At 35.7% G+C, this 13,627-nt stretch overlaps 1 protein-coding gene and 1 pseudogene across 1 annotated transcript; both read left to right on the forward strand.

The window, feature by feature from the left end:
- Window positions 1–2,215: 2,215 nt before the first annotated feature.
- On the forward strand, window positions 2,216–8,326 carry LOC144368714 (rho GTPase-activating protein 29-like). Its single transcript, XM_078027841.1, has 4 exons — window positions 2,216–2,406; window positions 5,130–5,394; window positions 5,571–5,676; window positions 7,410–8,326. The coding sequence occupies exons 1-4, from the start codon at window positions 2,216–2,218 to the stop codon at window positions 8,258–8,260; spliced, it is 1,413 nt and encodes a 470-aa protein (XP_077883967.1). The 3' UTR covers window positions 8,261–8,326.
- Window positions 8,327–8,439: 113 nt separating this feature from the next.
- LOC144368381 (endoplasmic reticulum chaperone BiP pseudogene) lies at window positions 8,440–11,372 on the forward strand (annotated as a pseudogene).
- Window positions 11,373–13,627: the final 2,255 nt, after the last annotated feature.

Here is a 13,627-nt window from a genome sequence, read left to right on the forward strand (position 1 = left end):
CACCTTCAATTTGTTCTTTTTCTACTCATTTTGATTTTTGTCTTTCATGGTGCCTAGATATATTAGAGTTTGCACTTGAAATCACTTTGGAAGCACTTGAACACATCAAGGCTTTTTTAAAACTTTGAACTTTACTATAAAGTGGTCTAGATGGACTGTTTGGTATGTGCCTACTTACATGTCTAGTTCCCTTTTCTGGGACTGGTGTGATCTTCTTGGGAAGGCATTTTTTTTAATTGTAGATGGACACAATACTTTTAATTAATTTATTTATTTTTATGTGGGGCTGAGGATCAAACCTAGTGCCTCACACATGCCAGATGAGTGCACTACCATGAGCCATAGCCCCAGTCCCCTAGGAAAGGTTTTGTTTTTTCCTTGCCTAGAGATACAGTACCAATACTGTGGGAGCCAGGGTTACTAAGACTGTAGGATCTGTGCTTTCAGTGTGTATATAGCCAACATATCCCCATTGGAAGACAGTTACCTCTCTGTTCCTTATGTTTGGCAATGCCTCGATTCAGAGAGCCTCTGTATCCCATTGCCCAGAGAAAAAATTTTTAGAGCTTTAGGAAGGAGATTGCCCTAGTACATAAAGTGGAGATAGGATTCTATAGAGAGCTAAGCTTTCTCAGCTGGTCCACCTGCAACCTAACTCAAGATCAGAGGACCTGGTAATGATTGTCCATGTCCCTTTAGGATTCTGAAAAACATGTTGAGTGACAAAGGGTCAGTTCTCTTGGAAATGCTGCATCAGGACTTATTCATCTGCTCTTCTACTTGTGAATTGTTGCTTTTTGTTTTCTCTATTTTCCTAGTCCTTATGAGCCTACTGTAGTTAAGTGGAATTGCAGGAGGGAAAGAAATTAAGTATACATTGCTTGATCTACAGAGTTAGCCCAGGAAACCATTGATAACCCTTTAATCACATTCTACAGACCCCTCAACTGAGAAATGGAGGTGGATACCTTTGAATGACTGGAAGTCTCATAATGTGTCATCCTTAATCTTGTTTAGTCAGTTAGGGAGAGGAGATGAATTGGGTCTAATACAATAAACTTGCATTCTGTTGAGGAATTTTGTATGTCTAAGACTTTCATTTGGAAAGTGTGCTCAATTCTTGTAATAGTGTTAGAGAGTAGCCTTTATCTGACCCATTGACCTAAAGCTCCAAGAGGTGAAGTGACTTGCTTCAGATCCCAGAGTGGTGAAGATAGAAACTGATCACAGGGAAACACCTTCACTCCCCACAGATATTAAAGGACATCAGGTAGCTAACAGTTCACTGAATTTTCTATTGTAGATCAGTAGAAACATTGACATTCATTATGGCAGTGGATATTTGTTATAAGAACTTCTTTTTTTGATCTATTCATGGCAAATCAGACTGTTTTAAAGTTTCATGAGATGTTGACAGTATGTTTTTGTAGGTCATATTATCTTGTGCTAATCTTCATTCTTCCCAAGTAAAATCTATGCTCTTTAGCACTTTGATATTTTTACCCCTTACTCATAAAATCCATGGGTTTCTGATTCATTTTATAGATTTTGTTCACTATTCTATGTTTGTTCCAGTAAAACAGCTGAAGATTATGCTATTTGGGGGGCAGATGTGAATATAATGTGTTTAGGATAGAGATGAAGAGTTTTAAAATCCCATGATGAAGCTTAAAGATTAAACTTCATTTAAAGTTTAGAATTTCACTCATTATCTATTAATTTGTTATTAACATAAATATAATTTATAGTCAAGATTTTGATTTGCTTTCTAAGTCACTACTCTACCAAACATATATTTTTTATTTTATGGGCAGGGATGAAGCTCAGTACTAGAGTGCTTGCATAGCATGCTTGAGGTCCTAGGTTCAATCTCCAGTACTGAAAAAGATATCAATAAATACAGATTGACTTTAGATTTTGTTAATCTAAAGGGACATAAAATTGATTGAGTAACTCTCACTTATACTTGACTTTAACAAAGAAAACAGGCAGAAGATTTTTTCAAAATATTTATTTTTTGGTTGTAGCGGGATGCAATACCTTTATTTTATTTATTAATTTTTATGTGGTGCTGAGGATCAAACCCAGGTCCCCGCATGTGCTAGGCAAACACTCTACCTCTGAGCCACAACCTCAGCCCAAAGGTATTTTTAATATAATTTTCTTTCTTTAGCTACCAGAGCCATTGGTTTTATTCCAATGGTACCAGGAATTTATGGAGCTTGCAAATATCATCCAACATTTTAACCAAGAGCAGGACACCAAAAGGGACAACTCTGAAGACAACACATCTCCAAATATGTGTATGGAAATCAACCAAATTATTCTCAAAACCAAGGACCTTCTAAGAAAATTGCCACCGTCCAATTTTAACACTCTACGTTACCTTATCATCCATCTTAAGAGGTAAGAATTTTTATACCATCTTAGCCATTTTTAATTGAACAGGGTAATACTATTCAGTGCATTTATATTGTTGTGTTATGATTTTCAAAATGATTTTTAGGATGTTCTTATTATGTGTTGAGAGAGGGATACATTGATTATATGTTCATGCAGCAAACATGGTTCCCTCAGATGCTTCCTGTGTGCCAGGCTCTGGCTGGTGAAACAAGGATGGAAACATAGGTTTTCTTCTATTTGTGGGCTTATCCTCTTGGGGTACAGATCTGTACATAACCACAGTTCACCATCCTCCTTTTTCTGGTAGCTGTGCACAGCTTGTAGGTATGCAGAGGAAGTTTTGGGGATAGAGACAGAGCAGAAGAGGCAAATGCCCTTGAGTTCAACTTTAAGAACTGCGGGATGATTTGGTAGAGAATGTGCAGAAGAGCATACGAGGCAGAGAGAAACAGACATGGAGACACAAGAAAGCACTTTGCATTTGAAAAATCTGATTTCATTAGGCTACAATATAGCAAGCAGTAGCAGGAACTGTGCTATCCTTCCTAGAGACTTGATAAAAAATCTTATGGACCTGGCAGATGAGTTGACCATGTAGTTTCTATACCCACTAAAGAACTTGGAATCAGGAATTTCACATATTCAGATTTGCCTGCTACACCTTTCTCACAGCAATTAAGATCTCCTTTTTTAAATTTTTTTTAATTTATTTTCTGTGGCTGGAATTGTAGCTCAGCAGTAGAGCATGTGCAAGGTCCTGGGTTCGAACAGCAGCCCCACATACAAATAAATAAATTAAATTAAAAATTAAAAAAATTTATTAATTCAAATCAGTTATAAATGACAGCAGAATGCTTTTCAATCCATTGTACACAAATGGAGTGCAAATTTTCATTTCTCTGTACATGATGTAGAGTCATACCACATGTGCCATCATACATGAACTTAGGGTAATGATGTTCGTCTCATTCCACCATCATTCACAACCCATACCCCTCCTTTTCCTTCCCTCTCTTGAGCGCAATTAATGTTCCTCCACCACCAGAGACCCATTTATGAATCAACATTTCTTTATCAGAGGGAATCTTGGCCTTTGATTTTGGGGGATTGACTTACTTCATGATATTCATGTACTCCTTCCATTTACCTGTAAATGCCATTATTTTATTCTCTTGTAAAGCTAATAGTCCATTGTGTATATATACCAGAGTTTTTTTAAACTCTTCATATCTTGAAGGGCTTCAAATTATTCCATGAAATAGAAAAGGAGGAAGCTCTTCCAAACTCATTCTGTGAAGCTAGTATCACCCTGATAACCAAACCAGCCAGAGACACATCAAGGAAAGAAAATTTGAGACCCATATCCCCGAAGAACATAGATGCAAAAATTCTCAATAAAATTCTGGCAAATCACATACAAAAACATATGAAAAAAAACAATGCTCCAAGATCAAGTTGTGTACTCCAGGGATGCAAGATGGGTTCGCCAAACAGAAATCAATAAATTTAATTCATCACATCAATAAACTTAAAGAGAAGAATCCTATGATTACATCAATTGATGGAGAGAAAGCATTTGACAAAATACAGTACCTTTTCATGTTCAAAACATTAGAAAAACTAGGGGTAGTAGGAATATACCTCAACATAGTAAAAGCTCTCTCTGCTAAACCTAAGGCTAACATCATTCTAAATGAAGAAAAATTGGAAGTATTCCATCTAAAAATTGTTCAACATAATCCTTGCCACTTTAACCAGAGCAATTAGATGAAAGAAATTCAAGGGAATACAAATAGGAAAAGAAGAACTCAAATTATCATTCTTTGCCAACAAAATAATTTTACACTTGGAGGATCCAAAAAACTCCACCAGAAAACTTAGAATAATAAATGAATTTGGCAAAGTAGAAGGATACAAAAGTAATACCCATAAATCAAATGCATTTCTATACATCAGTGATGAATCCTCTGAAAAACAAATAGCAAAACTACCCCATTCACTATATATATAAAAAGCTGTGATATATTACCCATAGGTGAATCTAGTATCATCCTGATAGCTAAACCAGGCAGAGACAGATTTCCTTAGATAGTCATAGAAATAACAAGCTGAGAGTGTTTGAAGTAAAACCAGAACATTGATAGTGGCAATGGAACAGAGAGATGTTCAGGAGAGAGAATCATTTAAGCTAGAAAACTAGCTGTGGGCAGCTGGGGGTGTGGCTAGTGAGAGAACACTTGCCTAGCACATGGGAGACACTGGGTTTGCTACTCAGCACTGCATAAAAATAAATAAATAAAATAAAGGTATTGTGTCCATCTCTACGTAAAAAATATTTTTTTAAAAAAGAAAACTAACTGGCAGTGACAGAGAAATTGACAGTGATGTTTCTGATTCCAGTATAAGAAACGGGGAATATATCCCACATACAAAGATGGTTAAATTTTTAGAGGTGTTTTTCTTCCTTCTGCTACTGAGTTCAGTAGTTCCTTCGACTTACATGCATTTTATCCTAAAATAGTACTCTGAAACTCAGTTTGGTGTGTGGTAAGTATCATAATGAAACAAAGGATTCTTTCCCTAGACGCACCAACCTTGACCCTTGACAAACGTTTTGTAGTCTTCTATAGCCCGAGTTTTCTCCACCCTTCTCAAGTCATAGGAAACTACCATTAAGGACGTTTATTAGGCAAATCTCATACACTTTATGTGTTCTTCCTTTTCAGGGTTGTAGACCACTCCGAAGAAAACCTGATGAACTCAAAAAACTTGGGGGTGGTATTTGGACCCTGTGTGATGAGGCCCAGGCCTACAACCACTCCTGGTACCATCTCCTCCTCTATTGCTGCATATGCCAATCAGGCCCTGTTAGTAGAGTTTCTAATTACCAATGCACAGATGATCTTCGATGGGTCCTTAGAGCCACAAAATGCTCCATCCAGTACTGATGTTGTTGCACCTTGTGGGGATAAAATCCCTCCTTCCAAACAGGTAATATCAACAGAACATTCCACAAAGTCAAATATTTTTCTACAAAGCAAGTGAGTTTTGACCATTACAGAATTGGATTAAATATGTGATGTATATGTTAACAAGTTAATAGTCTTTGAACTGTTTGTTTTTGAGATGTGTTTTGCTTTTAGTTTAAACTTTTCTTGTATCAATAGGATATCCACACTGCAGATATTGAAATTAATTATGAATTGGCTACATCATTTGAGGAATCAGAATGCAAGCAAAATGCATTGGAAAAATGGGATGCATGTCTCATTGGTGAGTGGTCATGTACCATATATCTTTGCATATTTCAAACCTTGCCAAGAAGTCGTGATGAAAATCCAAGGTGAGGGTTTGACTTGTAGCTCAGTGGTAAAACGCTTGCCTTGGCATGTGTGAGGCCATGAGTTGGATCCTCAGTACCATATAAAACAAATAAATAAAGATAAAATATTGTGTCCATCTACAATACTCATCCTTTAAAAAAAAACAAGGTGTATTAATTTGAGGTAAGTTCAAACTTCAAGGTTTTATTAGTTAACTTTTCTAGCCACGGAGAAAATTTAATGAATGTCATTTAAATGAATATCAAGCTTTATTTCTTTCTTGTAAAAAGATATCTTGAAATTCATAAATTATTTTTGTTCTCTTTCTGAGATTTTTTTTCACCTTTACTTCTTTGTCATCAATTAAAGTCAAAACAGAAAAAAGCTGGACTCCTGAAACTCAAAAAAATAGACTCCTAAAGTTTTTTGATGTCCCTTTACCTGTGGCCTAACTTTAGCACATTAAGCACACATGTCTTCCATTTTCTTGGCTCCAGTCTTTTTGTTCACTGTTTATTGATTGCTTTATTTCAGTGAATGGTTTCTGGTAAGGGGGTTGAAAACCTTTCATTCATTACTGCTTTAGTAGATCTAAATCCGAATTTTTTAATATATAGCCATAAATGTTAAATTTGATATATAAAATTAATGAAATATCAATGAGTGTAGCCTGAGAAAGTCTGAAAACAAAGACAGTCCATTACCTCTCTGCAAAGAAAAGCACTGGACTCACTGATTCCATTTATATGATTTGATCTTATTAGCACTTCTGTGCTATGATCCTTGGCCTCCTTTAAGCCATAGCTAACAGTCTGAGGAAGGTAAATAATGCCAAGGGTCATGTCCCTAAATTATTGTTGATTCAGGGTTTGAACCTCATCCTCTCTCATTCATAAATGTAACCTTGTTTCGCTGTCCAATGAAATTGGATTCCCAGGTAGGTATAGTAATAACAATAAATAATTTTAAAATATTTGACATTTTCATTACAGACCAGGTAATTCTGAGCCTTTTCTTTAGAAGATCATTAACACCACATGCCAACATATCTCCACATAGGAGTTTGTCTTGACAGAAGAAGGCAAGTAGGGCTAGTGCACTAGGCTTGCCCAGGGCAGAAATGGAGCTGGAGCTGAGCCAGCACCCAGGCAGCTAGAAGTGGTGCTAGAAGTTCTGCAGGACTGTATTAGTGGATCAGCTGAAAGAGCATCCAAGTCCTCTCTGGTGTGTTGCCCTCAGTATGGACAGAATGTAGCTGGAAAGCAGATTAAGTGACAGGCAAAGTCCTTGGGATTCAGGACATGGCGTTTGTTGGTGTGCAGAATAGTGTTACTCTTCTAGAGTTACCATTGTCTGCCTGTTGAAATCAGGAAAGTCTTAACACAGAAAATATTCATTCATGGGTAGTATATTAAAACAAGTTACTACAGGAAGTGTTTTTTTAATTTTATTTTTTTTATGACTATTTGTTTTATTAAGATAAATCTTAAAAAGTAATGCTTTAATTAAAAATGTGCCTTTAATATTGTATGGATTTTTAATTCCTCTGCATAGATGACTGAGAAACTAATGTTGGAAAAAATATGTAAGACTCTGTTGTTTGAGAGAATGCCCATTCACAAATAACCACACTTCCTTATTAACCAAGCTTCTTGAAGTTAAAAACAATCTCTTCTTTTCCAGATCACAAAGAACTTGAATCATCATCACAAAAGATGGACAATATGTGTAAAACCATGAAACCACTTAGTCTGAAATCTGATGTGACAACAAATGATATACAGAGGCCTATGCCAAGCCCCAAGATCAGATGTTGCTGTTTGCCTGTAGATAGGTTCCATCTTGCAAGCTCCCCTAATGAGAAAAACAGCAGAAATGTGGGAATTGTCAATTCAGACAAGTTTGGCCAGAATCTTACCTTTGGAGGACTTAATAGAAAAGATACCCCTACTAGTTTGGGCTCCCAAATTAATGGTTTTGATCAGCAGATTCCACAAAAAACTCAGGGACAACAATGTGAACCAAAGAACTTAACTGGCACGAGTGCAGTGATTGTGCCAAGTGTACTCCAGGAAAAAGTGACAATGAGCATTAAGGTTAGTGGTGACCATTTTATCGGTGCCACACAGCCCAACACGCCAGCCAGTGCAGTAAGAGAGGCACCAGTGAGACTGTCCTCTCATTCTCACAGTCTTGCTCCTGCAAGAGCACCCAGAATACTGCAGCCCCATCTTGGGACAACATTTTACAAACCACCCACCCCGACCAGCAAAGTCAGGGGGACTGAGGAGAGACCAGCTTCACCTTCAGCAGCAGTGCCTCCTAGCACAGCTCTTCCTCCCCTGAGTCATGTGGAGAAATCTGTCCCAGAGGCAGACAGCACATCCGCTTATGCTTTGAAGCCAGCTGCTGAGCCTAAAGAGAACTCTGAGGAGATCGGCCTACCTGACCTGAATCCAATGTGCCAGGGACTCAGGCTCAAACAAATGGAAGAGTTACAAGACCTTGAATTTGAAATGCCACAGTTTGTGTAGTTGTCAAAATTCAGTTTTTCTTTTTCTTGTTTCATTTTTATGCATTTTGTTTATTTTATGATAGAATATTGTAATAGAACCTCTTTTGTATAGGATTGCCAAAGTGTATATTTTGCCTTTTGGCCTTGTATTGTCTTTGCTAGTCATATAGAATGGTAGTGTTTTAGTCATATACAATGAGAGTGCTCACTGGTATTCTCTTTAAATTCTGTGTTTTTGAAGTTATGCATAAAATAAGTATTATAATTTTAAATTTAAAATAATTTTCTCTATAAAATGTTTCATGTAAATGCATCTTTAATGTATAATATTGTTCTCAACAAATAGGGGCAGTAGGGAAAAATGAGCTTTATTTTGGAGCAAACCTTGTGCTGATTCATAAAATGCTTCTGAATGCAAGTGCCTGAAAAATCTTGATTGGGTATGAATATATTTTTTTCCCACATAATGTTCTAGTGCATCTTTGAACACTTGTGTTGTTATAGCATGTATGGAAGCATTGGCAATTTACTTAACTTTGTTAATATTTACATAGTGGCGTAAAAGCTTGCAAATCTGTGTTTACTAGCATTCTACTTGTTAATTTTTACATATGGTAATTAACAAAATTGTAGAAAGAAAATGCAATTCAATACTAAAAAGTTTGAGACATTGGCAGAGACAACACAGACAGACAGAGTTGAGGCATCTTGAGCGTAAGAGACCTGTAACCTTTCTGCGCTCAGCTGTGGCCTGTTGCTGGATTGCCTGTGACTTCTGGCTTTCTGCTGAGGAGAGCAAGTGGCCAACAGCTAGGGCAAGATGAAGCTCTCTCTGGTGGCCGCAGTTCTGCTGCTGCTCTGTGCAGCACGGCTGAGGAGGAAGACAAGAAAAGGACATGGGTACCCTGGTCGGCATCAACCTGGGGACCACTTACTCGTGCATCGGGGTATTCAAGAATGGCCACTGGAGATCATCTCCAAGAATCAGGGCAACCACATCAGGCCGTCTTATGTGGCCTTCACCCCTGAAGAAGAATGTCTGATCCGCGATACAGTCAAGAAGCAGCTCACCTCCAATCCTGATAACATGGTCTTGGATGCCCAGTGGCTCATTGGCAGTACTGGGAATGACCCTTCTGTGCAGCAAAAGATCAAGTTCTTGCCTTTCAAATTGTTTGAAGAGAAACCTAAACCATACATTCAGGTTGATATTGGAGGTGGGCAAACTAAGACCTTTGCTCCAGAAGCAATTCTGCCATGATTTTCACTAAAATGAAAGAGACTGCAGAGGCTTATTTGGGAAAGAAGTTTACCCATGCAGTGTTACTATACCAGTCCATTTTAATGATGCCAGTGGCAAGCAACCAAAGATGCTGGAACTCTTGCTGGCCTGAATGTTATGAGGATCATCAATGAGCCTACAGCAGCTGCTATTGCTTATGGCCTGGATAACAGGGAGGGAGAGAAGAACATCCTGGTGTTTGATCTGGGTGGTGGAACCTTCTATGTGTCTCTTCTCCCCATTGACAATTTGATGTCTTCAAAGTCATGGCCACCAATAGAGATACTCATCTGGGTGGAGAAGACTTTGACCAGCGTGTTATGGAACATTTCATCGGGCTGTTCAAAAAGAAGACTGGCAAATATGTTAGGAAAGAAAACAGAGCTGTGCAGAAACTCCAGCATGAAGTAGAAAAGGCCACGTGCGCCCTGTCTGCTCAACATTAAGCAAGAATGAATATTGAGTCCTTCTATGAAGGAGAAGACTTTTCTGAAACCCTGACTTAGGCAAAATTTGAAGAGAAAACATGGACCTGTTCTGGTCTACCATGAAGCCTGTTCAGAAAGTACTGGAGGATTCTGACCTGAAGAAGTCTGATATTGATGAGATTGTTCTTTTTGGTGGCTCTACTCAAATTCCAAAGATCAACAACTTTTTAAGAGTTCTTCAATGGCAAGGATCCATCCTGTGGCATAAACCCAGAGGAGGCTGTTGCATATGGTGACACTGTCCAGGCTGGTGTACTCTCTGATGATCAAGATACAGGTGACCTAGTACTGCTTGATGTATGCCCCTGACACTTGATGTATGCCCCTGAAACTGTGGGAGGAGTCATGACCAAACTGATACCAAGAAACACTGTGGTACCCACCTAGAGTCTCAGATCTTTTCTACAGCTTCTCATAATCAACCTACTGTTCCAATCAAGGTCTATGAAGGTAAAGGACCCTGAAAAAATACAACCACCTTCTGGGTACATTTGATCTCACTGGAATTCCTCCTGTGGGGTCCCCCAGATTGAAGTCACTTTTGAAATACATGTGAATGTTATTCTTTGGGCGACAGCTGAAGATAAAGGTACAGAGAACAAAAATAAGATGACAATTACCAATGACCAAAATTGCCTGACACCTGAAGAAATTGAAAAGATGGTTAATGATGGTGAGAAGTTTGCTGAGGAAGACAAAAGACTCAAGGAGTGCATTGATACTAGGAATGAGCTGGAAAGCTATGCCTACTCTCTAAAGTATGAGATTGGAGATAAAGAAAAGTTGGGAAGCAAACTTTCCTCTGAAGATAAGAAGACAATGGAAAAAGCTGTAGAGGAAAAGATTGAATGGCTGGAAACCACCAAGAAGCTGACATTGAAGACTTCAAAACTAAAAAGAAGGAACTAGTAGAAATTGTTCAGCCAATTATCAGCAAACTCAATGAAAGTGGAGGCCCTCCCCCAACTGGTGAAGAGGATACAGCAGAAAGAAATGAGTTGAAGACACTGATCTGCTAGTGCTGTAATATTGTAAATCCTAGACTCAGAACTTTCCTTAGGAGAAAACTGAGAGAACTTAAGTCTCCAATGTAACTGGAATCTTCACCTCAAAGTGGAGTTGAAAATGCCATAGCCCAAGTGGCTGTTTACTGCTTTCCATTGGAAGTTGCTCACATGTTTTGGGGAAGAGAGAGAGAGGAGGAATTGGCTATCTTAAAAAACTGGATATAAAAATGTGGGTCAGGATGTGTGTTCACCTCATAAATGTTCTATTTAATGATTGGGTCATGCAAATCTGGTGTAGGAACTTTTTTCTACCATAAGTGACACCAATAAATGTTTGCTATTTAAAAAAAAAAATACTAAAAGTTTGGAACTGTCATAAAATAAAAATTTGTACAGATAAAGCTAAGGGATAAAACACTATCAAAAGCATTAAAACCATCTAAAGCCAAATAACTAAACTATATAATTTAAATTATAATATATTTATATATTATATATTATATACTACATATTATAGATTTACATATATCTATATGATATATTATAAGTTGTTAATTTATAATTATACTATAATCCTTATGTTTTATATATTATATAAATATAAATTATACTAAGATAATAATTGTATTATTATCATATTAATAATAGAAATTATATTATTATATAATTACATTACAATGAATGCAATATAATATAAATTAATATAAATCTAAATATATTATATGATATATAATAAATATGTTATATATAATAAAATAATATTTATATATTAAGTTTATATATTATTTTATTATGTGTTTACAATACATATGTATTTCATATATTATATATAATTTATATTAAAGATAACAATATGAATCATAAACATTTTGATATTTAATATATAATCTATATAATATTTACTTATCTATTTATATATTAATATATATAATTTATATATAAATATATAAATATGTTATGTAAATATATTATATAAATTATATATGATATATTATCATTAATATATAATACGTTTATATATTAATATACATAAAATATGTATAATTTATATATTTTATTTTATTATATATAATAAAATAAATGTATTATATATAATATAATATAAATTAGAATGTTATATAATTATATTGTTTTTAATTTGTATTATATATGTATTATATATTTATATAATATATTTATATAATATTTTAATTTAAATTATATACATAAATTATATCTTATTTGACTTTAGATGATTTTAATACATTTGATAGTTTTTAACCTCTTAACTTTACTGTATAAATTTTTATTTTATGACATTTTTAAACTTTTATGTATTTTTTTAAATGGTCTTTAAAAATGCTTGCTTCAGATATTTTTAATTTCAATACATTTTCTCTTGACATTATGAGGGTTTGGTTAAAACCATTCCTTTGGATGTATGCCTCTAATCCCAATAGTTTGGGAGGCTGAGACAGGTGTATCTCAAGTAGAAAGCCAGCCTTACCAATGGCAAAACTCTTAGCAACCATTTCTTTAAATAAAATTCAGAATAACACCGGGGATGCGGCTCAATAGTTGAGTGTCCCTTAGTTCAATTTCCAGTACCCCCCCCAAAAAATCCTTTTGTATGAAATGTTTTGACTAATAAATCACGTTGCATACTTTCTCTACCTGGACTATCAACCAGTGAAAACGTATATGTCATTCGAATTGAGCAATAATTTATTTAAGTTCATTTGAGAGTAGAGTAAGTCACATTGTTTGCAATTTGAGAGATGTAGATGACTGAATGTGTTTCACTTATAAAATACCCAGTTTTTAGAAACTAGTCCATTCCTGTTATTTTCTGGGTTTCATCATCTTGCCTAAAATATGATGTAAAAGGGACAAAAATAAAATAGCCTTCTTTGGTATGTGTCAACTATATTGTGAGTCAATGTTTTTGTATGATCATATTATACTTGATAAAAATTATATGTACAGGTTTATACACACATTATTATATTTAAATTATTTCAAGTACAGTAAGTTATTGTGGCTTCTCTGAAATTGTTGCCTCTTGGAGTATGATACTTTAAGATTATTAACTATTGACCCAGTGGTCAACACATGGGCTCATCACTTGACTATGATATGAAATGGGTTTTAGGGAATGTTGTCTTATAATTCTCCATAACATTAAGGACTAAGTAGAAATGAACAAATGGCCTTTTTAATGGTAAAGACATTTTGTAGCCTTCCTTATACAAAGTACAAGAATAAAATTGGTTTGAAAACTTTAAAATAAAATCAGATCTAACATTTATTGAGCTTTCCTTGTGTATTTACACTTTACCGAGTTGAAATTTCACAGCAACCTCTAATGGGTAAGTAAGCATTTTATAATTCCTGTGTTACAGATGAGGAAACTGAGGCTTAGCTAAGTGACATGCTTTTGGTTTTCAGAGATGCAGCAAGCAGAATTGAATCTCAAATACAGGGTTGTGAAATTTTGATTAGTGCTTCTTTTTTTGGGTACCAGAGAGCCACATCCACAACCCTATTTTGTTTTTTATTTAGAGCAGGGTCTCACTGAATTTTTTAGCACCTTGCTTTTGCTTTTGCTGAGGCTGCCTTTGAACTTGCAA

The sequence above is a fragment of the Ictidomys tridecemlineatus genome, chromosome 11, assembly GCF_052094955.1.
Source record: "Ictidomys tridecemlineatus isolate mIctTri1 chromosome 11, mIctTri1.hap1, whole genome shotgun sequence".
In the NCBI taxonomy this organism is placed as follows: Eukaryota; Metazoa; Chordata; class Mammalia; order Rodentia; family Sciuridae; genus Ictidomys; species Ictidomys tridecemlineatus.

Bases quoted from the DNA above. Each gene is read 5' to 3' on its own strand.
- LOC144368714 (XM_078027841.1), top strand. From the start codon at position 2,216: ATGGAGCTTGCAAATATCATCCAACATTTTAACCAAGAGCAGGACACC. The intron at 2,407-5,129 runs GTAAGAATTTTT...CTTCCTTTTCAG, and splicing joins CTTATCATCCATCTTAAGAG to GGTTGTAGACCACTCCGAAG. The intron at 5,395-5,570 runs GTAATATCAACA...TTGTATCAATAG, and splicing joins AAATCCCTCCTTCCAAACAG to GATATCCACACTGCAGATAT.